The sequence below is a fragment of the Molossus molossus genome, unplaced genomic scaffold (genome assembly GCF_014108415.1).
Source record: "Molossus molossus isolate mMolMol1 unplaced genomic scaffold, mMolMol1.p scaffold_m16_p_21, whole genome shotgun sequence".
Classification (NCBI taxonomy): Eukaryota; Metazoa; Chordata; class Mammalia; order Chiroptera; family Molossidae; genus Molossus; species Molossus molossus.
The window spans coordinates 12,861,832-12,889,299 of NW_023425357.1; the positions used below are offsets into that span (position 1 = coordinate 12,861,832).

At 59.0% G+C, this 27,468-nt stretch overlaps 1 protein-coding gene across 11 annotated transcripts; it reads right to left on the reverse strand.

Annotated features, from left to right (window-relative positions):
* Nucleotides 1-124: 124 nt before the first annotated feature.
* On the reverse strand, nt 125-27,468 carry CIC (capicua transcriptional repressor). Of its 11 annotated transcripts, none has more exons than XM_036274359.1 (22): nt 26,610-26,666; nt 21,394-24,198; nt 9,855-10,004; nt 9,535-9,772; nt 9,324-9,453; nt 9,046-9,228; nt 8,802-8,967; nt 7,562-7,764; nt 7,241-7,466; nt 6,754-6,857; nt 5,885-6,526; nt 5,299-5,491; nt 5,029-5,216; nt 4,264-4,385; nt 4,000-4,166; nt 3,588-3,896; nt 3,172-3,497; nt 2,667-2,920; nt 2,414-2,568; nt 2,206-2,337; nt 1,780-1,911; nt 690-1,690 (listed from the first exon to the last, which is right to left on the reverse strand). In XM_036274359.1, the coding sequence occupies exons 2-22, from the start codon at nt 24,185-24,187 to the stop codon at nt 1,323-1,325; spliced, it is 7,182 nt and encodes a 2,393-aa protein (XP_036130252.1). In that variant the 5' UTR covers nt 24,188-24,198; nt 26,610-26,666; the 3' UTR covers nt 690-1,322. The 11 variants fall into 11 exon arrangements, with proteins under 11 accessions (XP_036130249.1, XP_036130250.1, XP_036130256.1 ...); XM_036274358.1 differs by having other exon boundaries at nt 5,299-5,494; XM_036274356.1 differs by having other exon boundaries at nt 125-1,690; nt 2,414-2,565; nt 5,299-6,526.

A 27,468-nucleotide genomic window follows, 5' to 3' on the forward strand; every position in this document is an offset into this window, starting at 1 on the left:
CACTCTGATTCTTGTTGAATATAGTGGATTTATACTGTCATAGTAGTGCTCCAGGCAGGCACTACCAGTCATTTAACCCTAGGTGAAGCCACTTTGCCAACACTACCCTATAGCATTGTCAAGAAAGAATTCTGGGAACATAGTGGCTTCCAATTTTTGCACATGCTCTTCTCCTGGCTGGTGCTCTGGAAGCTTCCTGATCCTACTCCCTGCAGTCATCCCTCCATACAGGGTACAGGTGTCTGTCTCAGACAGGCACTATTCACTGGCTAAGGGGTGTAATACTAACCCAGGTGAGGCTCCTGGCCTGGTTGCAGTGTTGGACCAGGCCACATGGGGGCAGCAGGAGTCACTCTGAGGACAGCACAGTACTTGGGACAGTGCCACCTCTGGCCTCAGACCTCAGGTCCAGCAACTTCAAGGGTCAACTGCCTTTGCATATCTAAGCCTTGCCCAAGCCCATATATGTTGGATGGCAGAGATATCACAACTCCCTGAGCACCAGAACTAGAGGGGCTGCCTGGCCTACAACGGGTCAGGGGCCTCAGGTCATTGAGTCCAGATGGGAGGGAGTTGTCCTGGCACTGCTCTCACCTCACTGGGGAGAAAGTATATAGTCCCATGGCCATCTGGCAACATAACTGGTACAACCAACACCCCTTCTCCCTTTCAAGTGGTCAGCGCACAGGTGTGTTAAACAGCTTTAATCACGGTCATTGTGGCTTCTCGGCACAGTAAGAAATATTGCACATGATCAACATGTTTTGTTCAGGGGATGGGGACAAGGGTAGGGGGAAATCACCTTCTTAGAAAGTACAACCCAAGTTGGGAGGGCAGAGGGGTGGGGAGAGAACCCTCCCCAAGCCTGTGGCAAAGTGCAGGAGCCCCCACCCCCAAACTAACCTGAGTCCAGCCCCTCTGGGGGAAAAAGGGGTGCATGAACTCCCCCTACTCCACAGGCACCTCCCTGTGGCCCAAGGCCCTCACTTCTCTCTGCTTGCAGCCCTCACACGAGCCATTTTGCATAAAGTACAAGTGAAAAGATCTGAAGGTCACACACTCCAGGTTATTATGTACAGGGGCTCGGTAGAGGGAGACTGTGCCCCTGCTTCCCCTCAGCTGCCCCCCATCATTGGGAGGCAGCTGTGGGGGGGGGGCAGGGATACACAGAGGAGCAGGCCTTGTTCCACCCCAAACTGGAAAGGATGAAATGGCTTTATTGGGGAGGAGGTAACCACCCTGCCCCCCCATTCCTGCCATCTACATACTGTCCATGTCCTGAGGGGGGTACTATGGGGTCCTGGGATCTTCTCAGGAACCCCTCACCTGCCTGTGGCAGCTGTGGAGGGACCAGGGGGTGGAGGAGAGGGCTGAGGGGTCCCCTCCCAGGCAGGCTGTCCGGGCCCCGGCTCTGGGGGTGGAGGCAGTGTTGGGGCAGCCTGGGCCATGCCAGAGTCCGAGCCAGGTGAGGTGGGGTCAGGGCCCCCAGCAGGGCTGGGAGTGGGAACAGGGGCAGCAGCAGTGCCAGTGGGGGGCGGTCCAGGGAGGGGGGCTTCAGCTCCGGGGGGCTGCTCCGTGGGAGTGGCTGCCTGCATGATCTTCTGGCGCACCTCACGGATCTTCAACTGCAGACAGACCTTGGAAGGGAAGATGTCTGCGTAGCGGGCCTGGAAGGCTGCCGTGGCCTGGGCTGGGGACAGAAAGACAGTGGGGAGGGGAGAATGAGGTGAGCAGGCAGGTCCCTTCCAAGTGCCCCCCAAAACTCCAAGACATGCTCACCTGATGGGAAAAAGCCATGGTCTTGGAAGAGCTGCATGACCAGGGCTCGGCGCTGGTCCAGGGTGCGCCGCAGTGACGAATATGGCACTTTCTCATATTCCAGCTCCCCGAGCACATCCTCAGCTTCTGTACCTGATAATCAAAGCTACTGCAGCAGCCTGGCCACCTCACTCTCACACCACTGTCCAAGTGTCCAGCCCTCACTGAATTCTATTTCACAGCAGGGTTCAGAGAAGGGACCTACCCAAGGTCACATGGCAGTTTAGGGACCTGTTGGACTCTAGAACCCAACTGTGACCTCGGTGACACCCACCTTCCTCTCGGTGACACCCACCTCACCTATCCCATCTCTAACCCTGTTCCTGAAACCCCATGCCCCTTGCAGGCACTGGCCCCCCACAGCTCCACCAGTCAAGGCACCAGCACCTGTACGGTCAAAGGTGAAGATGTCTCCCTCGCACTTGGCACTCTTGGGGGTATTGGGCTCTGAGCTGCAGCTGGAGCGTCTCCTCATCTTGCGCTTAGGCGAGGTGGGGTCCTCGGGGGCCGAATCCAGGTCTGGTTAAAAGAAGCAGGCTCAGGGGAAGCAGCCCCAATCTGTCCCCCACCAACTCTGGGTGTCCCCTTTGCCTACCAGTGGAATTCTTCCTTTTCTTGCGATAGGAGCCCAGGATGGCCCGGGGTGAGGTGGCCAGAGATTGCAGGGTGGGAGAAGGCAATACCTCTTCAGGCCGAAACTCAGGCAGCTCAGCAAAGCGTTCTTCAAAGTCTACTTCTGACAGGACCCTGCTGGAGGTCGGGCAGGGTCACCTCCTCTGCCCAGCGTTCAGCAGCACACTCTCCCACCAATCCCACAGGCCCCACCAGAGCCCCCAGCCCATGCTCACTTGTCCACAGAGTCAAAGGTCTTCTTCAGGGGCGGGGGCCGCACCTTCACCTTCTTGCCGGTACTGGCTGCCTCCTTGCGCTCAGGGGTGTCCCCAGCTGCCCTGCCACTACTGCCCTCACTGCTGCCACTGCTGCTGCTGGGGGCTGAGGCTGGAGCTGGGGCTGGGCTGGGAGGGGTGGGAGGCTCCCCGCGACTCTCCAGGCCCAGCCCAGGGACGCGCCAGTCTGAAGATGAGCTGGGGAATTTGCTGGCCTGGGATGAGGATAGCACAGAGATGGAGGACACAGTTCAGACTTGCTGGGATAAAACCCAGAAACACAAAAAGACAGATGCTGATTGCCCAAGACAATCTTGGAGAAGGCCCACTGACAGTCAAGCAGGAAGGCAAAGGGGCACAGCTCAGACATGCATGCAAGGAAGAGAGGTGGGAGAGGGAGCCAGACAGTGGGTCAAGGGACAGAACTCAGCAGCAGCAGGAGCTCCCAGACCTGCTAGACACTCACCATAGTCTCAGGGCCCTTGGTGCTGGTCCGCTCCTCAGCAGGCAGGGGTGTGGGGGGGCTGCTCCGGGCAGTGGGAGCCCAGGTCTCTGGGAGAGGTGGAGGGGCCGGCGTTGTAGGCTGCCCCTCAAGCTCAGACTCAGGGGCAGCAGGCTCACGAGCTGAGCCAGGCTCCAAAGGCTGCCGAGGTGCAGGGCCAGGCCGCCCAGGGGCACCTGCCTCAAAGGAGCCCACAGGAATGCTGGCGATGGCTGCCTTCACTTTCTGGGGGGCCTTGGGAGTGGGCCTCTGGGCCTTGGGGGCCACTAAGCTGTAAGTCATGGAGCCTGCTGGTGAGAAGAGCATTTGCTGAGCCAGGCCTGCCTGGAGCCCATTCCCTGGGTCCAACTCACCCGACCCTGGGTTGGCCCAACACCCACCTGTGGCACTAGGGAAAGGGCTGGTAGGGGCTGGGGTGGCAGTGGCAGTAGCAGTGGCAGTGGGAGGGGCCGGTGGACCCTTGGGCAGGATTGTAGCAGTAGGGGGGGTGGTGCTGGTGGCCACAGTGTAGACCAGGCCTGGGGGGGCCTGGGATGGCTGGGCCAGGGGTGCTGACGAGGTGGTTACGGGGCTGCCAGGGTAAAATGCCGTGATGACAGGAGCTCCAGGGGCTGCACAGGTGGGAGGCAGCTGGGGGCTGGGCACAGGTGACACGCCCACCTGGCCAGGAGCCAGCAGTGGGGCTTGGCCTGCAAAGAGGGAAACAGAGGAGAGGCAGGGACCTTAGTTAGGGCCCGAACTGCCTCAGCCCCACCCTGGATCCCCAGCACTGACTGCCAGGTTGCCCCTCACCTGAAAGCAGGGGCTGCACGAAGGCAGGGCCACTGGGCCCCAGGGAGGTGAAGCCTAGGGCTACAGAGCTCGTGGGCCCATATGAGGTGACTGTTCCAGCCTGGCTGGACGCTGGGCTGGTACCCAGAGGCAGCGTATGCCCGCCGGCTGACTGCACATAAGTGATTCTGCCACAAGGAGAGGAAAGGGGGAAGAGTGAAGCAAGCTGGCTCCACCCACCCCTTCCCTGGGCTTGCCTCCAGGTGCGGGCCCAACTGCCATTACCTGGTAGAAGAGGGCAGCAGGACCTTCTGAGGCTGCGAGGTGGGACCAGGGATCGTGGCTGGGCTGAGTGGCGGCACCAGACCACTCGGTGTGCTCACAGGCACTGGAGTCAGCTGGATGATCTGTGAGCAATACCCACAGTCTGCAGTGAGCAGAGGACCCAGAGTGGGGCAGAGGAAGACTAACACCTGGGACGGTGGGTCTCAGCCAACACAGGGAACACAAAACTTGGGATTGAAACAAAAGCAAAGAAGACAACAAGAGATAGAGGAAAAGTAAAAACAAATAAATAAGCCCAGCTGGCTGAGCATCGACCCATGCACCAAGAGGTCGCCAGTTCAATTCCTGGTCAGGGCACAGGCCCAGGTTGTGGGCCCAATCCCCAGTGGGGGCATGCAGGAGGCGGCCAATCGATGTTCTCTCTCATCGATGTTTCCATCTCTCTCCCCCTCTCCCTCCTCTGCCCGACTCTGGGTCCTCTGCTCACTGCTCTCCCTTCCTCTCTCTCAAGTCAATAAAGAAAAAAATAAAAGTATTCTAAAAAGAATTTTAAAAGGAAGTGAGGACACAGAAAAGGAACAAATTGCAAACACTGAGGCCAGAATCAAGAGACACTGAGGAGAAGATGGCACGAGGGTCTCAGAGCCTGACAAAAGGGGGAAAAGAGAGACTGAAGGAAAGGCAAACAGAAACCCTAGGACATGGAGACCAACACCCAACAGAAGAGGAATGAGGATCGTGGGGCCAGAGCCAGGCTGCCCTTACCTTGCTAGGTGGCTGGGCGCCATTCTGCACAGGTACTGAGAAGGGTGGGCTCACCAGGGGCAGCGGCTGGCCGGCTCCTCCACCCCGCACTGACATGCTAGGGGTGGCCAGGGGCACTAGTACCTTCCCAGGTAACAGCTGGGCTGAGCCACCTGATGGTGGGGCCTGCACAGGAGAAACCGACTGGGCTGCAAGAGATAAGAGAGGAGGTTAAAGGGAGCCAAACAGTCCTGTGGCCCCTCTACTTGTGCTGCCCAGTCCAGGCCTCACCTTTAGGGGGCGGGGCAGAGGGTACAGACTGCAGGATGGGGATGCCAGGAGTGGGTGCAGTGGCAGCCAGGACCTTGCTGTTGGTGGAGGTGCCCGGTGGGAGGGTGAAACGAATGCTGGTGGTGGGTGCAGGACCACTGGGAGCCACTGCCTTGGTCCCAGGGGCTGGTGCTGGAGCAGGTGCCACTTGAAGCTGCTGGGGCAGTGTGGGCAGGATGTACTGCACCTGGGTGATTCCCCCAGCCTTGCCCAGGGCACCTGACTGCAGAATACCCAGGGGCACTGGCCCATTGGGACCACTCCCAGCACCTGCTCCTGAGCCTGTAGTGGCCCCAGTGCCAGGGGTCCCTTGGGCAATAAACTGGACAGCAGAGGGTGCAGGGGCTCCATAGCCTGGGGTGCCCACCAGCAGATTGGTGACAGTGGCAGGTGCCTTCCCTACAGCACCCAGTAGGGGCCCAGCCACCAGATGTGGGGCTGGTGAGGTGGCTGTTGCTGACTTCTTGTCCGAATATACTAAACTGACGCCCAGTGGAGAGCCCCCTGGTGCCCGGGATCCAGCGACCACTTCAGTCCTGGCACCTACTGTGTCATTTGGAGATGCTTCCACCCGGCCAGAGGTGGAGAAGGGCTTGGAGGCGATGGGCACAGGAGTGCTGCTGACAGGCCGCACTACGTTGGTGACCATGGTGGCGGCTGGGCGGGACAGGGGAGCTGTTGGGGCCCCATAGGCTAGTGATGAAGCTGGGGCTGAGGACATGCGGGCTCCGCTGCCCTCCCGTTCCTCCTTGTTTGGAGGCAGGACCAGTGTCTGTAGGACACTTCCTCCCCCGCCAGGAGGTGCTGCAATAACTGAGGGGCCAGGTGGCTCCAGGACCCCCCCACTTTCAGGCCTCTTGCGCCGGAAGGTGGTAGGATCCGTTGGGAGAAAGCGGGTGGCCTTGGAAGGTGTTGCTGGGCCCCCAGCCCCAGGGGGTGGGGGCCGTAGTGGGCCTGCTATGCTGCCCTGACCTGACTCCTGGGCCTTGAAGGTCCCTGAGCCCAATGAGAAGGTGGCTGCTGACGCTGAGGAGGATGCAGGTGGGGATGAGGAGGAGGATGTGGGCCCGTAGCCTTTGCTGAAGGCTGCAGGTGGATCCGGGGGCCCTGGGGGCTCAGGGTCCAGTGACGGACGGCAGTGGGTAAAGGGAGAACGAATCACAGGTGAGAACACCTTCCGGCCATAGCTCTGAATGGAAGAAGAGACACAATCTTGTCAGAAAGCCTGGATACCTACACCCTACTTGTCTGTCCCACTGGGTAGCCAGGCCACCTGAAGGCCTTCATTCATCTAGGCTGTGACACAATTCCCCAAAGGACAAATAGCTTCCCTCTCAGGTCTCTATCAACACACAAGAAGGCATCTCCACTCCTAGAACTGAGTGGGCAAGAAAGCGCCAAGTCCCAAGCCCTCACCTTGCTGCCCTCTGGGTCTTCCCCAGAGCTATCTCCGCTCTCGCTGTCAGTTACCCGCTCCTTGCACTTGAGGTCAATGTCTGTGGTGCTGAACCCATCGTCAGCTGAGGAAGAAGGAACAGTGTTGGTAAAAGGGCTGAGTATACGGCCAGAAGGACAGTCTGGAACCTGGGCTCTGGCCTCGGCTCTGCCCCAAGCCAGCAGTGAGTACTGTCCAGCAATGCTGTTCCTCAGCCCAAGGTGTGCCCACCTACCCAAGCGTGCACCTAACACTGTGCCCAATGGCCATGCCTGGGTCCTCCTGGTTGCCTGTCTGACCAGGGACTTCCCAAGGGTAGCCTGAAATGAACATGCCTGCAACCCTAAACAAATATGGAAGGGAAGGCAAAAAAAAGAGGGCAGAGGACCTGGATCCAATCTCTGCCCATCGTCTAAACTTTATCCTGCTGACCCCAGGACAGGATTCTGGGTCCCTGCAACTGCTCACCAATGACATCATCATCCCCTTCCTCCTCACAGATAACCATTCGTTCCTCATCACTGGTCATGTCCTCACTGGCCGCACGCTGGGAACGGGAGGCTCGGGTGGGCAGCAGTGGAGGCCGCCCACTGGCTGCTAGGGCACCTCCCTCTCCAGGGGCTGCAAAGGGGCCTGGAGCCCCATATTGTGTGGAAGGCTTTGGGCCAGCATAGGACGCAGGGCCAGACACCATCTGCAGGGTAGGTGCAGAAAGAGTTCAGCCAGGGCTGTCACCTTGGGCAGCCCTCTCTGCCCGTCTCCCCCACTCCCACAGCCTGCACCCCAGACCTGAGTCAATTCCTGTAGTGCCTGGCTGTCTACTTCTCCACCATCCAGGCTGTGGACCCCACTGTGGGAGAAGGCTCGGGGCCGGGCTGAACCAGGTCCTCCAACTGCGTGCAGACGTTCTGCCCCACAGGAGCCGCTCCCTGGAGCCTTGGGGTCCGAGCTCAAAAGTGTCTGGGCTGCGACAGATAGAAGCTCAGAAGACACTGCAGAGTGAAAGGGGGGGAAGCGCTGCAGAGTCAGGAAGCCTCTTACCAACACCTGGACTAGCCAAGCCACCTGCAATATTTCTAGGTACTGGGCAAAAGCAGGCTGAATTCCTGGGCCACCGAGCAGGAAAGAGATGCCACCCACCAGCCCAGCATCTCCTTCCCATTGATTCCTGCCCTCTGGAGCTGCAAGGAGCAAGTCCATTGCTCCCCAGAAAGCAGCCCTTCTGAGAGTAAGAAAGGTTCGCGTGGTGTTGGCTAATGACCACTGGCCTGTTCCTGCACTGCATCCCTGCCCTCAGAATTGTGAGCCCAGACCCACAGGATTGCTCCAGAAAAGCACCTCAGCACAAAACCAGGCTCACCTGACATCTATAGTCAGTTGAAACATCAATGAGGGGCTTTCAAATGGGACGCAGTCAAGCTGAACTTTAACTTCTGGCTCTGCCAGTTAGTTTCCTATGACTTCAAGAAAGCAATTTTGCCTTTCTGGGCCTCAGTTTACTCATTTGGAAAATGGGATATGCTTCTGAGTACTAGAAATTATACTCCCCTTGGTGCCTGGTGTGTAGTAAATGCTCAGTAAGTGGCAGTTGATAATGAGATTGTTGTTTGGGAATTTGATCTGTCTGGACCTTCCTGGATCCTTCATGACACAAGTCCTAATTCCTTTATAAATAAATGTCCTCACATAAAAGTGACAGGGCAGCCCTGACTAGTGTGGCTCGGTTGCTTGAGTGTCATCCCGTGCACCAAAGGTTGTTGGATCAATTCCTGGTCAGGGTACATGCACAGGGTTGCGAGCTCAATCCCCAGTAGGGGGCATGCAGGAGGCAGCCGGTCAATGTTTCTCTCTCACATTGGTGTTTCCCTCTCTCTCTCTCTCTTCCTTCCTCCCTCTTCAAACATCAATAAAAAAAACATATTTTAAAAAAAAAGTGACAGGAGCTTTTGGGGCAGGGGATGAGCAAGCAAGGGGGTACCAGAGGCTCTCAGGGAGGGAAGTGGTAGGGCAGAAGAGCCAAAGAGCTAACCTCCAGGGGCAGCAGCGGTGCCCGTCTCCGACATGCTCCGCTCCCGCGTCTCCTTGTGCCCTCCTGCCAACCCCAGACTTGTGGGCTTGGCCTCTGAGCTGGATTTCTTTCGGTCCTTGTTGCACCACTTCCAGTCTGGGTGGGCCTTAAAGTGGGCCTCTTTCACCTGGCAGGAGATGGCAGGACCCTTCACTCACCTACCCACCAGAGGAAGCTGGGAATAGCCAAGAGAAGGAGATGTTACCTGGAAGGCCAGGTCGTGGTACTTCTGCTTCTCCTTGGGCCCCAGGGCATACCACCACTCGCCCAGGATCTTGCTGACGGTCCTATTGTCCTGGTTGGGGTGACGCTGATGGACCAGGGCCCGGTGCCGCTTGCTGAAGATCATGAAGGCATTCATAGGCCGCCGGATATGGTCCTTCTCCCTCTACAGCAGACACAGGCCCAAGTGGAATGGTTAGGACCAAGGAGACAGGCTTGGGCAGCCAAAGGATGAGCTGGAGATAGGTGGGGATGAATCACCTTGTTGGGGCTGCGTCCATCCTTCTCCGAAGATGAGTCTCGTTCCTTGGGCAGGGCACTAAGGGACTGGGTCCGGCGTTTTCCAGGTGGCAAAGGCAACTGGATCTCAGGAGACATGATGGAGAGGAAGCTGTGGTGAGAGCAGCAAGGACAGTGAGAACCATGTCTCTGGCCATCCCACCACCCAGTCCCAAGTCTCCGCGACACTCACGCGTCATCATGGTCACTCTCCGTCTCACTGTCCAGCCGGGATTCTCCTGGAGGGCCCGGGGCCTCCTCCTCAGTAGTGGGAGGGGGGCCCTTTCCAGGTTCCACCACCCCCAAAGTGTGGGGGGGTCCAGGCCCTGGGCTCTCAGGGCATGTGGCTCCTCCAGGGGGCCGCCCAGGGTCAGCATTCCCCGTCCCGCCCAGTGGCTGCTCATGAGCAACAGCTGCCGACTCAGCAGGTTCTGGGGACAGAGAGGCAGATCAGAGGGCTCTTGGGCTACCTCAACACTGTCCCATGCCTTCCCACAGCCCCCCAACCCTCACCTTTGCTCTGGTTGGAAGCCACTGGGTGGCTGGCAGGTTGCTGGGCCTCACTTGGCTGCACGGAGGGGTCTGGCTGGCTGGGGGCCAGGAAGGGGACTAAGGAGTGCCAGGGAAACACGGCGACAGAGCGAGGTTCCACATTCGTCCACACTGTGGGAAGGAGCCAGCTGAGCTGTGCAGTAGGAGAGCTTGGCCTTGACCCCCAACCCAAGCTCTTTTCCACCCTGAACAAAGTAGCTCCATCTCTCCTTTACACCCCCTTCTCCTAACTCTGAACCTCTTGACGTCATGCATGTGACATCACTCAGAAAATACTCCTGCCTGAAAGGTTTTTAGATTTATAAAAATGAAAACAGAAGCAGGGAAGGGAAAGAGTCTTCACGCCCCACTCCCTCCCCCACCTCCACCAGCCCGGCCACCAGGGACCAGGCCAGAGGAATGACTGGCTCCTATCACAAACCAGGCCATGTTCGACTGCCATCCTACACTCACAAGGCCCCAGGACCTCAGAAGGCCTGCAGATGCTCCCCTAACCATGCCATGTTGCCAGCACCTGCTGCCATCTGACATAGCCCCTTACCTTGGCCTCATCCTCCTTTTCTCTGAGGCAAATGGCCCTGTCTTCCCTCTCCTCCTCCCTCCATTACCCACAGAGTGTGGAGTCTTGAGTCTCTCTCTGCCTCCCTCCCCCTACCACAGGCCCCAGAGAGTCAGACCTGCCCTTCCTGGACTGGGCACAGGTGGCTACAGCATCTCTCCTCTTACCCCAAAGAGAATCTACTGCCTTTGAAGAGGCCTCCTAGCCTCCCTCCAAAACCCCAAGCTCATCTTTAGGTCATGGCCCAGGCCCCAAGCCCAGAAAGAGGGGAGAGTGCAGTAAACTCCATGGAAAAAAAAGGCAGACAATGGGACAAATGAAGAGAACTGTTACAAGTCTCTGCCCAGGGAAAGCAAGAGTGCCAGGTGTTTCCTTGAGGATATACACAGGAAGGCACTTCCCTCACCAGGGGCTGATCCCAGAGGTCCCACCTTCAGCCCCAAGAGCTGGGTGACTGGCCAGACTCCTGGGGCAGGCGGAGACTAGGAGTGGGCTTCCCTCTCACTGCTGGCTCCCTGGGGGAAGTGGAACCAGCAGTGGAGGCCCCTGCTAGGGGAAGATGATGAAGGGAGGAAGGGAACGCCCTAGCCCTGGTCTCCATCATTCCAGGCCTCCCCCTAACCCAGATCACTCTGACCTAGAGTGATCACCCCCCACGCCTTCAGAAGCCTGGACTAGGGGAACCCTCTGTGAGGCACTGGCCTCGAGACCTGATTCTGTGAAGGGCTGACAAAAGAAAAATAGACATCAAGGCAACCAGAGAGGAACAAGAAAGCCAGCAGTGGAAATGACTCAAGATGCTATGACGACCCTACCCCAGAACCCTGGGGACACAAAAGCCTTCTTGGCCCTTCAATCCCACAGCAGCCCCCAGGGACCTGAACCTGTCCCTCTCTTCACAAAGACCTTTCTCACCAGTGACTCCTCATTTGCTGGGTAAAGAAGGGGCCCAGCAGACAATGAGGGAACGGTCCTTTGGTCCTGCCCCTTCTGAACTCCTCCCAAGTGCACTACCCTCCAGTGTCTTTGGGTCTCTCCCTCTCTCCCCAAAGCTCACCACAAACACTCCAGCCCAACACAGTTCTGAGCAAATAGTGCCTCACTTCCCAAATCCTGTCCTAGTCCTACTACTCAACCGCAGCCCCTTGCCTCTGTCTAGTCCACACCTAGGGCCAGTACATATCAGGCTGCTCCGATTCCAATCCATGCTCCCAAGACAGTTACTCTGCACCCCTCACCTCCAATGACAACGGACCTGTTTCACTCCATCATCTAAACACCACAGCTGCCCCAACTACTCCCCGTTCCCATCACTCTACTACACTCCCACCTGCCTGCCGTCACAAAACCACTTGACCTGCCGTCACTAACCACTACAGCCGAGCTCTGTAACTTTCCCGTTACCCCTTTACTCTGGCTCTACCATTCTCCAGCTATAGCCCCATCACCGATGCTCCGCAGTTAGCACCCCGACACCTTGATCCCTATAGCCCCAGGGCCCAAGAACTACTGACCGAACATTCCGAGGCCACGGGAAGCCGCGCCGGACGCGGGCACCAGGGGCCTGTGGGCTGAGTACATGGTCCGGCGCAGGGGGGCCCGGCCGGGGCTCGCGCCTCCTCAGCGGCCGCCGCCGCTCCGCCCGCCGCCGCCGCTCGGGCCAGGGGACAGCCGGAGGCCGTCGCCGCATGCCCCCCCCGCCCGACCACCCCCCCGCCGGCCGCCCCTCGCGGGGGGTCTCTGCCGGACGCGCCTGCGCAGACCTCCGCCTGCCTCCCGCCGCCCGGGGGGCGGGGGAGTTCAGAGCACTCCGGCCCCGCCCCGCCCCCCGGCGCGCGCGGGGGCCGTCACGGGGCGCGCGGCACGGGGGCCATCGGCACCGCCCCCTCCCTCTCCCTCCTCCCGCACCGAGCCCGACGGGCGGGGCGGGGCGCGGGTGCGCGTGCGCGGGTGCGGCCCCTTTCCTTCTCCGCGCCCTGGCTCGCTCGCTTGCTCGCTCCCTCCCTCGCAGCTCGGGCGGGTAACGGCTCTGGCCCCGCGCGCCCTGGCTGCCAGCGCCGCCGCCCCGCCTTTCTGGGCCCCCGGTCCCCGGCTCAGCACCGGGTAGACCTCCGGCTCTCGGCGGATAGATGGACCAGCGTGCGTGCACCCGTGCGCTCCGAGCGAGCCCCGCGCCGAACCACCGCCGCCTCCCCGCCCCGCCACTACTACGCGCTCCCCTCCCCCCGCCGCGCCTCCCCCCGCCCTTTCCCCGCTTCCCCCGCGGCCTTCCGCGCAAGCCCGGCCCCCCGTGCGTAATCCCATTGGCTGCCGACACCGCGCGCGGGTCAGGCCCCGCCGCGCCCGCCTCCATTGGCCGCCCCGGGGGAACGTCAGTCATATGCAAATGAGGCCAGGGCGGGGCGGGCTCCGGTTGGCCCCAAGCTTCCCGGGGGCGGGACCGCGGGAGGAAAGAGGCAGGACGAGCGCACTGCAGTAAAGGCACCGAGCCAGGGAGGCGGTTTAAGGCTCCGCGCTGCGGAGGCCCCGAGGTTGTATGTGGTGCTGTGTGTGTGTGTCCAGTCCGCGCTCGGAACATGCTCCCGCGCGCTCGGCCCACCTGAGTGCGCACGGCTCTGCAGACAGCCGAACTGCGTGTAGGGTTGGGGGAGCCACCCCTGAGCCCTCACCAACACACACACACCCCCCTCATAGACAGACTTTCCTGCCACACCCATTATTTCACACACACCACGGTCACATGTACCCTGGGTCTTAGGCTTACTGTCACACACAAAGTCACAAACCTGGAACACCTGCTCACATATATGTACTACTCACTTCACGGTCCATCACTCCCCATCTATCGTCATATACACTCATTCTCAGCCATCCTCTTCATGTGACCCATTTTCATACATATGTTGCTATCCATATTTCGCCAATGTATATCCTTATCACACATTCACTGGCCCACATTAATCATTGTACAAACACAACATATCAAATAGACAGATTGATCATGCACACCTCATCACAACCACTGCTTCTCCATCACACACACCCCACATCCCTCCCACACAATCACGCTCTTCTATCTTCACACACTCACACAGCCTTAGAGGTCTCCCATCCCCAACACAGGCTAACTCTCACAGACACCATCATGGTGACCCCACACACTATTATATACACTTACCCTGTTGAGCATTAACTACACCTCAATACCCTGGCCTAGGAAGTATACAGAGTACCATGACCATTCAGTCATTCAGCTCCCCTGCCTGACAGTTGGCAGCCACCCAGGACCCTCTACCTCACAGAACACCACTGTGCGCTGGCCCCACCACCCTAGACTGGGAGCCACCCCTTCCAAGAAAGGGCCATCAGGAAGAAAGGAAACTAACATTGAGGCTGCTATGTGCTGGGAGCTTGTATGCATTATCTTGTTTAGTGAATCCTCACAGGCACTGAGGAGATACACTTTATGATGCCCATTGTTCAAATGAGGCTCAGAGAAATTGAATGAATTGTGCAAGATCATGCAGCCAGACATAACAGCCAAGTGCTCCAACTCAGATGCTCTTCCCACTACTGAAAATGTAACCTCAGGGTGGACACAGGTACAGACTCCCAAACAGAGATCCAGGAATATGGTTTGACTATGATAAAGGTCAGAGGACACACACAGAGACACAGGCAGGGTCTAGGGCTCACTAGGCAGAAATGCAGAGGCCTTGGATCACTCAAAGAGGACTCTGGGGCCACACCCAATAGAGGCAGAGGCCTGGGGTAACACCTGAGCTGCTAAAGGTTGAACAGGCTCAGATGGACCAAGACATCTCCTTCAGAGGTGGGGTGGGAGACTGTAGCAGACAAACTCTTCTCCTGGCCTGCCTCATCCACCGACAGAGCTGAAGGCATGGAGAGGGAGCAAAACAAGGTAACCAGAGCCCAGAGGGAAAAGGGACGTCTGTAGCCCTCTGACCTCCAAGAGACTGCAGGGCCAGACACTTGGCTGTAAGCCTGGAGGGGCCACCAGAGGGACTATTAAGTGACTGCCCCCTCCCTCCGTGTGCAGCCCCAGACTCAGACCCTCCATTACCTCACTGCCCCAGGGACTGCAATGTAAGGCAGAAACCAAGGCTGAAATCAATGTGGCCACTATCTCCCCACCGCTGCCCCCTCCTCTCCCCACCGGTGAGTCACCTATTGGCAAGTTAACCCCTTCCCCACTGCAGTGGAGCCCAGAGACAGAGCTCAGAAGAAACTTGCCCCCAACTCCCCAACTTCCTTTGGGTGAGAAAAAGAGCCAGGCCTGGCACCACAGGGAAAGCAGGCCCCACACATCTGGGAGGGTTGCACATCTGGTAGAAGACACAGTGCCCACATAGGAGGGATGGGAAGAGGCCCCTTACAGGGTACAGTACAGCCAAGTGGGGGCCCAGCCTGGCAGGGAGGGGCCGGAATCCAGGCAGGATGGGCCCCCTTGCCCTGGGCACTGGGCCAGCCCTATACTTAGCTTCCATTGTTCAGAGTGAAGGAACCCTGGGTGGGGGTGATTAGGAGTGGAGAAGAGGGAGCAAGTCCTATACCCACACAGCTCCATCTCTCCAGCTATCCTCAACCCTAACTAGGGCCTCCCTAGTTGGAAAATGCTGAGGAAGTTTCCCAAACCAGGGCCCCAGCCCTATCTGAACGGGGGTGGAAAGCCATCATTCACTCAAGGCAGGTACTGGGGCAGAACTATGGTACAAGCCACCCCCTATCACACCCCACAAGCAACTCCACAAAAGGTTTGGCCCTAAACTGCCCCCAGAGCACCACCCCACCCCACCCTAGCCTAGGGACCCCAAGCCCAGGCAGAGACACCAATTGCCACCCAGGGTGGCACAGGCCAAGGCTTGCCCAGAGGCCTGGGGCATAAAGCCAGGGATGCTGACAGACTGAGGGACAGCAGACATGCTCTGAACTCACGGGCCCTATTTATTGAGCCCGAGAGGCACCCCACCCCCGCCGCCCACGGCTCCCCACCCTGCCTGGGACCCCGCCTCGGCTCACCAACCCAGTGTCCCCAGATCCCCTCACCCGCTCCCCACATACACACCCACCCACCCACTCTGGGAGGCGTCGGGAGACGGCCAGGGTTGCCTGGGGAACGAGCCCAGGATTGGGCTGGTGCTGTTCGGGAAGCATGGGGGCCTAAAAATAGCGCTGGGGTGAGTCACTGTGAGTGGGGCTGGGGTAGGCAGGGGGACCAAGAGGGAAAGAGAGGCAGGCGAGAGGTGTGGGGGAGGGTCCCCAAGGATTGGGAGATGGGCGGGATAGGTTTGAGTTTAGGGGTGGGGGTAGTGTACAGGCGCTGGGGCTGAGAAGGCTGGTCGGCGCGGGCTGAGGGAGGCGCCACAGCCCGAGCGGAGGAGGGGGCGCCGCCCTGTGTTCTCCTGCCCTCCCCGCGCTCACGAGATTTTCCACTCACTGCCTGGCACCCAGCCAACCCCCGGCAGGCCTCACAAAGCTGCTTTGTGCTAGGAAGGAGGGCGAGCGCCGGGCCGGCCTGACACCCACGCGGGCCGCGGCGGGGCGCGGGCCAGCTGGCACCCGAGCTGTCTGCCGGGCAGGGGGGGGGGGGGGCGGGGCGGGGTTCGCACCCGCCCGAGCGCACGGCCGCTCAGGGGTTAATGGCGCAGCGGTGGGGGGAACCAGTCTCCGCCAATCGGCGTCAGCGGGCGCGACGGCAGCCAATAGGAAGGAAAGAAGCCCGACGGAGGCCTAACCCCTGGGGCGCGGGAACCTGTACCCCTCGGTAGCCACGGGGGCTGGGCGCAGCGCTCAGGGGGTGCACGTGCGGGTCTACAAAGCCCCGGGTGTGCACCGTTTCCCCGCAGCTTCGCGAGGAACAGGCCCAGAGAGGGATAAGATCTTGCTGTCAGGAGGTGGTGGCACGTTTGGGATTTGAACCCAGGCCTGCCTGGCTTCGCAAAATTGCTTTTCTGCGGAAATGGGGAGACCGGGGTTCCCTAGCCCAGGCGCCAGTGGGGAGCGGGAATATGGGATGGGGTGTGGGCGGAGGCGGCGGCGCGGTGGGCTCGAGTCCAGCCGCCTGCGGTGCAGTCGCTGCCGCCGGTGGTAATGGGAGCCAGACGCCGTCGCCGCCGCTGCTAATGCGCCTCCCTCCCGGCCACTAATGGAGCCATTAATGCCGGGGCGCTCGACGCCGGGAGCTCCGATTCCCATCCCCACGGTGCGCATGCGCGCGCCGGCCGCCCCGTGGTCCTGCCGTCCGCGGCCGCCAGGAGGCAGCCTTCTCACAGCTCTTGGTGTGGAGTTTGGGGGGGGCACTATTCCATGAAATCTCCAAGAATCACTCCTGCTACCTCACAAACTCCTCTCCCCTTAATTCATCCTCTTCTTTCCAAGCTAGCCCTCCTTCCTCTCCAGGACAGTATCCCGGGATCTTTGACGCCCAGGTGACTCAGGTGCAACTTTTTCCCTCCCCTCCTCTAAACCCTTTTTTGGCCCTTCAGGGGCTGGCATTCAACCCTGGCCTGGTTGGAGCTGTCCTCTATGGCACCCTTCTGCCAAGCCTAGGCTCCAGTGTCAGCTTCAGCCTCAACTAGGCACTCAGAGGTCATGCACTTTCACCCTCTTGGCCTTTGCTCCCATAGCTGCCTCGGCCTGGATAGCCCTTCCCTTTCTTTCACTACCCTGAAATCCACTCATTCTTCCTGCTTCAGCTCAAATGTCCCCTCCAATGAGAAGCCTTCCTGAACCTCCCTCATCACCTCAAACTGAGCAAGAGTTGTCTCTATCCTCTGGATTCCTCAGACTCTGTACCTCCCTCTGTCATCCTTGCCTGTACCTGCCTGCAGCCACATCTGCCTTCCCCACCCACTTACCCAGGACTGCTCAGCCTGGGCCTGGTGGAAGGATGAGGAGAGACTTCTGGTGGTAGAGATGGGGTTCACTGAGACAAGATAGAAATTCTGGTGGGCAGGATCTGGATTTGGGTAGTCAGGAGACCCTCAGTCCCTCTTTGGGCCTCATTTTCCTCACCTGCCCAAGCAGAGTTTGTGGGCACTGCTTGGTCTCAGAGATAATATGTGTTGGGGTGGACTACATGGGCTCAGTAAATTGGAGCTGGCATCAAATGTGTCTCCTGAAAGGTGGTGGGGGAGAGGGGATATAGGGTGATCTGGGTCATGCCCTTTAGCAGGTGGGTGGGCACAGGAACTGCTTTCCTACTGCTCCCCCACAGCCGGATCTCCTAGCTTGGCCTGCACAGCCCCCGCCTTCCTGCCTGTCTTGGGAACAGGTGCTTGCGTGTAGATAGGTCTGCACATGACTCCTGACACCTCTCAGCAAGGTTTAGGGACAGTAGTAGGCAGTTAATTTGTACCAAGCCTGGACAACCTCCCAATACTCTCCAAGAAGGAAGTAGGGGAACTGGTGCTTAGCAGTGTCAAGGAACAAAGCACCTGATGTGCACGGGGTGGGGGTGGGGGACTAGAATAGAGGCTGAAAGTCTATCTAAAGAGTGGGAGAAGGGGGGCCAGAGGAAAGGCTAAGGCTGGTGTAGAAACATAGAGGGCCAAAACAGAAAGAGAGTGGGATGAAAGTTCAGACAAGGACTGATGTCTAGGGAGAAACAAACCAAGAAAGGTGCAGAGGACCAGACTCAGAGAGAAACAGACAGACCAAAGTCGAGAGAGAGAGAGAGAGAGAGAGAGAGAGAGAGAGAGAGAGACTCTGGGCCAGAAATGGAAACCTAGACAGAAACAGACATAGGAACTCAAGGGAGAGACAGATGGGCAGGCAGACCCAGGAGAAGGGGCAATGCCTGTCAATACAGGGAGGCCAGGCTGACCCTGGGAGCTGGAAGGGAGACTGTGCCAGGAATTGGGCTGAGACATCTGGCCTCCTGGGCTAAGGCTGAAGGCCCTCGGGCAGTTTCTTCTCCTGGGGAGTAGGGGGGAAGAGTCACAGGGAGGTGGCAATGGCAGCTGGCTGGCCTGGCCATGTGCAGAATGTGGAGAATGCCTCCCGCCTGCCCCGGCATGTCCCCCAGCGGAAGCAAATGCCTGGCAGGGGGCAGGAGCAGGCAAGCTGCCCAGCCGCCCCCTCACACCTGCTGCCCTGAGTGAGGGTCAGGCTCTGGCTTGGGTGGGCAAAAGGGGCCAGGACTACGCCTTCACTATGCTACTGGGCACTGTCTGCCCTATCTGGGCCTCCAAGAGAGAAGGCCCCAAGGTGCCACCTCCCAAGGGTTTAGGGAGGCCTATGGGAGAAGAACAAAAGGGCCTGATGGCTGGGAACCTGAGGGCAACCTGGATACCTCACATGGGTGTTGTCACAGAGGCGCGGCTCAGAACAGCCAGGACAGGCACTGGACAAGTTCTGACGACCAGGCAGCCTCCAGTAAGGGACCTCCCGCTTCAGTGAACCTCAGATTTCCCCTACAACGGGGCTGGTAATTCCTACTTCCCAGCATTGGGTGGATTCGATGAGATGACCCTACACCTGAGGATGGGCACATGGTAAACACTCAATAAAGAGTGGTTACCATTACTTCTTCATCATTATTATTGAGAGTGCTTAAGAGCCTGGGCTGTGGAGCCAGACAACATGGGTTTAAATCCTGCCTCTTCCTTATCATAGCTGGGTGACCTTGGGCAAGTCTTGGGGTGCAGTTTCCTCCTGTCTACTGAGAATAATGTGTCCTGACCTGTGAGGGTATGAGGATCCAGTGAGTAAATAGTCAGCACTTAGGAGTGAGCCAGGTACATGCATGGATAGTGCTCAATAAATTATTATTACTGTAATGTCTGATAGGAAGAATCCTGTGATCAGGAGACGGTTCAAGACCCAGTCCTGCTCCTCCCTGGCTGGGTGAACTCAGTCAGGACTCTTGTTCTGTTAGGGCCTCATTTTTCCTCATCTGGAAAATGTGGCAGGAACCCCTGCTGGACCTGCCCTTCTAGGCCTCAGGTTACCTGTATTAGTGCCATCCCTACCCATAAGGCAGCAGTAAGGTCATGTGAGATGATGCTATGAGGGCAATGTCTGGGGCTGTAGGCATGTGGGGGGTCAGGGGGAAAGGGTTAGAATCCTTCTGCTTCAGTTTCTTCATCTACCTAAGGACAGAAATCCCTGCTGTGCCCACTTCTGTGGAATTTTGCTCACGTAAACAAATGTAAAAACTGTAGGAAGTAGGGCAAAAAACACAGCTCACAACCTCAGTATAAGAGCATGAGGGGTAAGCAGAGGCCCTGTGTCCCTGTGCCCTGGCTCTGGGCTGGAGCTCTATGAGGGCAGGGCTGGAGCATCTTCCTACATTGGCCTCTCTACCCCAGCTCAAGCCACAGCAGCACCTTTCTTCCTGGCTCCCTGCCTCTAGAATAGCCATGGTCAGATGGGCTCAAAACCTTCCCTGGCTCCCTAGTGCCCTTGGGATCAAGTTCACAAATCTCATAAGGGCCCTCTATTATCTGCACCTTGCTCACCAATACAGTGGCATATCCCAACACTTGTCCTCTGTCTACAGCCAGTCTTTGCAGATTCAACTTCTTTCAAATACTTGCTTTCACCTCAAGGCCCTTAGCTTCTGCAAGTTCTCCTGCTGGCCTTGGTAGGCTCACTTCTGCACACCCTTCAGGTCTCACATTAGAAGCCCTTTGCCCCTCCAAGAAGTCCTCCCCTACTTCCCACAGCCTCCTGAGCCTTCCCCCATCCCTGCCCTGACCACTCTGGACAGTCACTGTCTGGGCAGTCTGTCTACACCAGGGATGGTGAGCCCTCTGAGGGCAAGGGCTATGTCCTCAGCACCAACCAGCACACCAGGACCAGGCACAGAGGGGGCTCTTAGTCAACAGTAGACTCGTAAGCAAGTAAGTAAAAGATACTAGGGAAGGGGCTGGTGATGGGTCTGTCACCCTCCCTGAGAGTTGCTCTGACAAGGCGCAGCCTGGCCTGGGCCCGTCTTTCTAGCACCATCTCAGAAATGCTACTCTCCCCACCCCTGGCCTCAGCCATCCAGACGCAAGGGCTTTCCCCAGCTGTGCTTCTGGCCTTGCAGCCTGCCTTCCCACTGGGGGCCTAAGAAGTTCTTTCGCACCACGCACCAGGGTTGCTGATTTCAATGCGGTTGCTGATTTTAATGCGTCCTTCAACTCTTGCCTTACGCACCCTGTCCTGAGGGCAACTAGATTCACACCTGGATTCAAACCAGGGCACAGTACCTAGTATACCCTCAGTTCCCCTCCAGGGCACTGACAGCACCTGTGATGTTTACCAGGCACCATGGAGAAGATGAGGCCTCCAGTCCAGGTCTTGCCACCTCCTGGCAGATGGACCTACTGAAGCCTGTTTTCCCATCTGTAACCAGCACTATGACCCAGTGGTCACAAGACAGCCTGGGTTTGAAGGCTGGTTCCAGGATTTACTAGCCACGTGACCTTGGGCAAGTTACTAACCTGAGCTCAGTTTCCTCTACAGGAGCATAATCATAGCACCCATCTGTTAGGGATGTTGTTAAGACTAAAGGAGCTAGTATTTGAAGGGGGCTTAGAACAGGGCCCGTATGTTGTTGAGTGCTGCATCATGGGATGGATGTAAGGGTTCGGTGAGATAACCCACACGCAGTGCTTATCATGGTGACGCCCCTACCAGTCCTCCAGACATGGAAAATGTCATCATGGTTACCCCAACGGCTCCACTCAGGAGTGGTTCCATGGATCTCTCCAGAGTACATTCCTTACAGGAGGCCTCTGGAAACACTGCATTGAGCCTCCCAAGTCCAATCCCTTGCCTGACACATGAATTCCCACTGGAACATCTGTGCAAAGAGGCCAGCCTCCCTTTGAATCCCTCCCCAGGCGGGAGCTCACCTCTCAAGAGCCACTTCGAAAGTGGCTCTGTTCAAAATGAGCCCTCACCCAGCCCATCCACGGCACCTCTTCTTACCTGTCCCAGGCCGACCCATGATGACTTCCTTCTTGGGGGCAGGGTGGCTGGTGTAGCTGCTGGGCACCAGGACGGGCAACAGGGCAGCAGGTGAGGGGTGGAAGGCAACCGGCTGGAAGGGCGAGGAAGCCAGGCCAAAGGTGGGCATCGGCTGGGCCACAGCGGTCGGTGCAGCTGGAGGCACGGTTATGGGTACAGGGGCTGGCAGAGGTGGGGGCAGGCCAGGCTTCCCACTGGCCACCCCAGGGGGCACTGGGGTCTCTCGGCAGCCCCGCCCAGGTCCTACAGCTCGAGCCTCCCCAGCAGTGCCCACCTCCCCAGGGAATTTGGAAGGTAGTGGCACGTCAGGGTTTCGGACAATAACAGGTGAGTCCCGTTGCACAGCAGGCACCCTACGCACAGAGGGTCCAGGATCCGAGGTCAGGCCAGCAGGTGGGGGCAGCAGCAGCAATGGTGAGGGCTGACGAGAACGGGAGAAGGGCACGGCAGGCGACACAGCCCGGAAGCCAGCCGGTGTGGAGGGTGTAGGTGTGTGGGACACAGAGTCCACACCAGAGTCTAGGCTGTCACTCTTGGGGAAGTCTGGGGCAGCTCCTCCACCCCCTGTACCAGGGGCTCCCAATGCCCCTGGGTGAGGCAGCAGCTCTGTCTTCCGCCGCCCAGGGCTGATGGGCACGGTGAAGGTCAGGTTGGTCTGGAAGGTGGGTAGGATGCCAGAGGAATGCCTCTCTCGAGGAGCAGGTGGTGGGGGGTGGGGGCCCAGGTCTGGTGGTGTGAGCACCCCTGCTTTAGGAGTACTGGCGCTCAGGTGGCGACTGCGAACACCAGTGCGTTGGATGACTGGCGACGCATTGATGGGGCTGAAGTTGGCTGGACGAAAGCCGAAGAGTGGCGAGGGTGAGGGTGAGGGCGCTGGTGAGAAGGGCGATTGCGTAGAGACCGGGGAGAAGGAGGGTGTGCCTGAGCGGGAGCTGCCCAAGGATACCAGCATCACTGCTGCCTCACACTCGTCAAACTCAAAGCGTGACAGGTCAGCGGGGGCTACCAGGCGTGGGCGTGAATCTCCGCGGGCTGCCACACTGCTGGCCTCACTGTCCCTCGATGTCTCATCGCCCCAGTCGAATTCGGTGCTGCCCTCACGAGCTGCCACACCGGCAGGCCGCCCAGCCCCACCTGGGCCACTGTCAGCCAGGCCCTCCATTTCCTTGGTTCGCATGGACAGGTGGCGGGAGCAGTAGCCCCGCCGCTGCGACTCCTTCATACAGCCATCTCGTGAGCACAGCCGCCGCCACTGCTTGCCATTGAATTTCTTGCGAATTCCATTAGGTGTGCAGACCACATCACCCTTCTTGTACTTCTGCTGGGCAGCTGTCAGTGGTGTGCGGGCACGGGTGGCCGGAGCGGCCCCCTTCTCCAAAGAGGCCACACTGCTGCTACGGCTGCCACCCTGACTCCCCTCCTGGCAGGGTGAGGGCTGCTCACCAGGGCGACCTGGGCCTGCAAAGGCTGGGGATTTGGGTGGCGGTGACAGGAGCTGGGGTGGGGGCAGTGGGAGCAGGGCTGGGGTGCCCTGGACTGGCGGGTGCTTCTCCTCACCCTCCTCACAAGCCCCCAGATTGCCACCAAAGCTGATCTTGGAGACCTCAGCATCCTCAGGCTGCTTGGGGTCCAGGGCAGCAGGGCAGGGTGGCACGGTGGTCCCTGATTCGGCCTGCTCTTCCTCGGGGCCTGTGGGGGGCTTCCTCAGAAGAGCCTCAGGTTCCCATGGGGGCCTAAGCAGGCGAAGGCTGGAGCGGGCCACCCATATGGCCTCCTCAGGCTCACGATGTGATGGCTGCGACGGCTGTGAGAGGGTGACTGGGGGGCCTGGCTGGGAGCCAAGACCAGGGCTGAGACGGACTTTGTAGGCAGCTGGCTTGGTAGCCACCTCCACCACCACACCCTCACGGTAGGCAGCCACCCCAGGCTCCACACAGGTACAGACAGCTGTGCCCACCACGAGCGTACCTGGTGGTGGCGTGGCATCCAAAATCACATCTACACCACCACTGGGTGCCCCCTCATAGAAAGTCAGGGCCCGGTCCCCAGGAAACTGCACACCCAAGTCCTGGCTTCGCCGTACCTGGCGTACCACAGCTGGCAAGAAGAGGCCATCCCCACGTCGCGCCAGCACCCGCTGGGATCGCAGCTGCCGCAGGTCATAGCTCCCACTGGTGCCACCCAGGGGCCAGGCCCCTGGCCCACAGCCTTCGGCTGGCTCATCCTCCAGGTCAGCTGAGTGCTCGCTGGCTGTGTCAGTGGAGGAGGAGCGGGCGGAGGTGGGTGGCTGTGGAGGGACACCGAGGGCGCCAGCTTCCTCAGGGGTTGCTGCCCCTGCCCGCTCTTCAGGGGCCCCAGCTGCCCCACTGCTGCCACTGCCAGAACCATGCTCCTCCACATACTTCTTCTTGGGCGCTCGTGACTTGAATGTGGCTGTCTTTCGGCTGAGGGGGGGCTCCCAGCGGCCTGCCTCACCCTCTCCCTTGGGGTCCTCGGCTGGGCCTGGGGCCGCGTCATCAGGGTGCAGCTCTAGGGGGAGCCCCTCAGCCCCTGAGCCCTGCTGGGCCTCCTCCTCCTCACCCTCCTCGGCCTCTTCTGGGCCCGGTTGCTGCTGTACCTCATCGTCCTCTTCCTCTGGCTTGTCACCCTCCCCAGCCCCTCGCCGCCTCAGGGCCTTTGCCCTAGTGGCTGGTGGGGACTTGCCTCCGCTGCCAGGACCTGGGAGGCCAGTGCACGCCTTCTTCATTGGCTTCATCTCTTGTCTACCTGCAGGGTAGAAGGGCAGAGAAAGGTCATCGGGAGCAACTCAGGCATCCCCCAGACCTAGTTTCCCCCAAGAGTTCCTACTTGCTAAGGCCCCCGCTTCCACTTCATAATCCCTGAGGCCTCCTTCCTGGCTGTCCCCAACTCACAATGGGCCCCTGACCAGTAACCAGACTCAGAGTGGCACCCATGTTCCATGAGCTATTTACTCTGGCTCCGCGGGGACACTCACATACATCTGCTCCCTCTGCAGAGGACACAGAAGACACGTGCACACATTCTGACTGCTCCAAGACGACAGAAGAAGCAGTAATGGTTCAAGCCTCTGGAGCACTCTTTGTGCCACCCCTGGGCTAAACTTGCCTTTATTAACCATTTCATCCTCACAACAGCCCTAATAAGCAAAGGTCACTAACTGCCCCATTTCACAGTTGAGGAAACTAAGGCACAGAGAAATCGAGCAACTTGTCCAAATTCATCTAGCTATGAAACAGAGAGCTAGGGTCTGAACCCAGGCGATCTGGCTCCAGAGTCTGTCTTCGTAACCATCTCAGTGTGCCGCCTGTCACATGATCCAGAGGGCACGCTTCCTTGCACTGTCACTGTCCACAGAGCACACACACACACACACACACACACACACAGAGTCACAGAAAGGGAGGTGATTGGGCTGTGATGTGAGCCTCTCTCCACCTCGCCCCCCCCCATCCCTTTGAGCAGCCTGGCATAGCCAGGCACTGTGGAAAGGAGTGGGCAGCTGAGAGTCCCGAGGAACGGCTGCCCACTCTGCTCTGCACCCCAGTCCTGCCAGGTAGAGCCATCTCTCCATATCCTGGCAGGGAGCAGGCAGGGGCACGTCTGAGGCAAGAGCTCATACCCAACACTGCCACAGGGCCGCGTATGAGCACACACACGCACACAAACATACACACACAGGCACACACACGTCATCACACAGTGGGACATGGAGCTACACCCCAGGGTTTCGCTGTCCCACTGAATAGGAGCCTGCCCTCCCCCACAGTACCCAGTGTGATACCCACAGGCCAGCCCCCCTCTTCTGGCCTGCATGCATCCCCACCCTGGCTGGGCTGGCTGGACCAGCTCCCGCAAGGTGGCTGAGCCGGCCAGGCTCCCCTGACCCCAAATGTGCCCCTTGACTCCAGGTGGGGGTAAGTGGGAGAAGGTCAAAGAAAGCAGGACAAGCCCAGCTGGCCAACCTCACCCACTTCCTGAACAGTCATTACTGCCCGCCCCCTTTCCAGATACCCTGAGAAAAGAAAAGGGAAAAAAACTTTACTCTGAAGTGACTAAGAGAACCTGAGAAGCTGAAAGGGGGCCTTGGTGGTGGGGTGGGGGTAGGAGGTGTTGAAGAAGCCCAGGACCATAAACCAAACGTAATTAGAGGCACCCCTAAATCAAGTCTTCAGGAACTTGACCTCATGCTCTCCTATTTGAGGCCTGCTGCTCCTGTGGACCCTGTAGTCGCAGGCTGCCCCTTCCCAGGACCAATCCTGCAGTCATCATAGGCAGAGCCTGGAGGGGCTGGGACTTCTCAAACTGAGGAAGGTACCCAAGTGCCCAAGAGTTGGGCAGCCACCACCACCTTCTCCCCTCTGACCCACTAAGTCACCAATCTGGGGGCTGAAATCTGGCTCCAGTCCTGCCCAAACACAAACCTGTGCATACTCCGCCAGGGCCTACAACAGCACGGCCTGGCACCCCTGGACCCCACTGCCTGGTGCAGCCTCTCCAGCCCAGAAGCCAAGCCTCTTTCTTTTCTCTGGGGCCTACTCTCTTCCTGTCCACCCCTCTCTGGATAACTCCCACCCAGGGCCCTGTGGACCCTCACCCCCATTAGAATCGAAGCAGTAACTCCTGAAGCCCTGGCCAGCCCAGGCCCTGACCCTTCAGGGTCTCATGCCCTTTGCTCCCATCAGCCCTTCTGGCACCAGCTTCTCTGCTACTTTCTCTCCCATCCTGTCACCACCTCTCTCTCTCTCTCTCTTCACAGGCCCTTAGTCACTACCCCCCCTTACCATCCTCTTCTACCTCTGTCACCTCTTCCTCCCAGTCACTCTCCTGTCAGCCATCTCTGGACCTGCCACCTTCTCTCCCCATCACCTCTCCTTGTCACCCCCTCCAACTCTGTCTCTTCCCTCTCCCTGTCACCCTGTTCTAGTCCTGTCACCCCTCCATCCTGTTGTTACCATTCTCTGCACACCACCCTCTCCTAGTCACCTCTTTTCTGTTCCGCCTCCTACCCACAACTTCCTCCACTCTGTCCACCCTTCCCACCATCCCACCCACCCTTTTTCCCCGTTACCCCCTCCCCGTCCCTGCCACCTGTCCCCTCTCGCTCCCCAGCACCCCAAATACACCCTGCAGGTGTCAGCCCTGGACCCGCCCCTCACCTTGGGCTCGGCGTGGTTTCGGGGCGGGGGGCCGTGGCCCCGGCTTGGTCCGGTCCGGTCCCTCCCCGCCCCCCCTCCGGCTCTCCCTCTCGATTCTCCCTTTTTTTTTTACTCCAACACACAAAATGGTGAATGGACCTGCAACAGCTGGAGCAGCCAGCCAATCAGCGGCCACAACCCCGCTGACCGGCGCCGTCCTAGACCAATAGATATTCGCAGCCTGGTCAGCTCCGCCTCTCGACGACGAGCGACGCTCCCCACGACCAATCGCGCCCACACGGCAACGCTAAAGGGTGGAGCCAAAGTCTAAGACCGGCCTCCCTCTGGGACCGACACCAACCTGAACCTACGACTGCCTGATATGCCTAGGGCCCTGCCCCACAACCAGTGATTGACACTAGCACTGGCCAATTAAAGGCCGTCTCAATGCCGAATGACAAATACAGTATCCAGTCATTTTGCACTCTAAGCCGGAACCCAGCCTTTGTAAGGGACAGTAGCCAATGAAATGCAAAAAGGAGGGGCTAAGGAACCGGCTCTCCAATGAGAAGGACTAGAAGGCGTGGCCTGAGCGTTTGTTGACCGGCTAGTCGCAGTTCCTGCTGGGAATGGTAGTCTTCTTACGTCTCTGGCCCATAGTCCACAGTACAAGGCAGACTACAACTCCCATGTGTCAGGGTGACTGAAGCACCAAAGAACCCGGGGGAAGAGAAAAAGTCGGAAAGGGCAGTTTCTCGTGAGTCTCACTGGACACCAGGAGCATCTTAGACCCAGGGCCCCGACTCACCCGGATTGCCGGCTCTGGCGTCGCCGGTGGCTCCTCTCAGCAGCGGCGGTAGCGGCACGAGGGGGAGGTGCG

Bases quoted from the DNA above. Each gene is read 5' to 3' on its own strand.
- CIC (XM_036274353.1), bottom strand. From the start codon at position 24,187: ATGAAGCCAATGAAGAAGGCGTGCACTGGCCTCCCAGGTCCTGGCAGC. The intron at 5,217-5,298 runs GTGAGGCCTGGA...TATCTCTTGCAG, and splicing joins CTCTGCCCCGCCCCCTAAAG to CCCAGTCGGTTTCTCCTGTG. The intron at 1,691-1,779 runs GTGAGCATGTCT...TTCTGTCCCCAG, and splicing joins CCATGGCTTTTTCCCATCAG to CCCAGGCCACGGCAGCCTTC.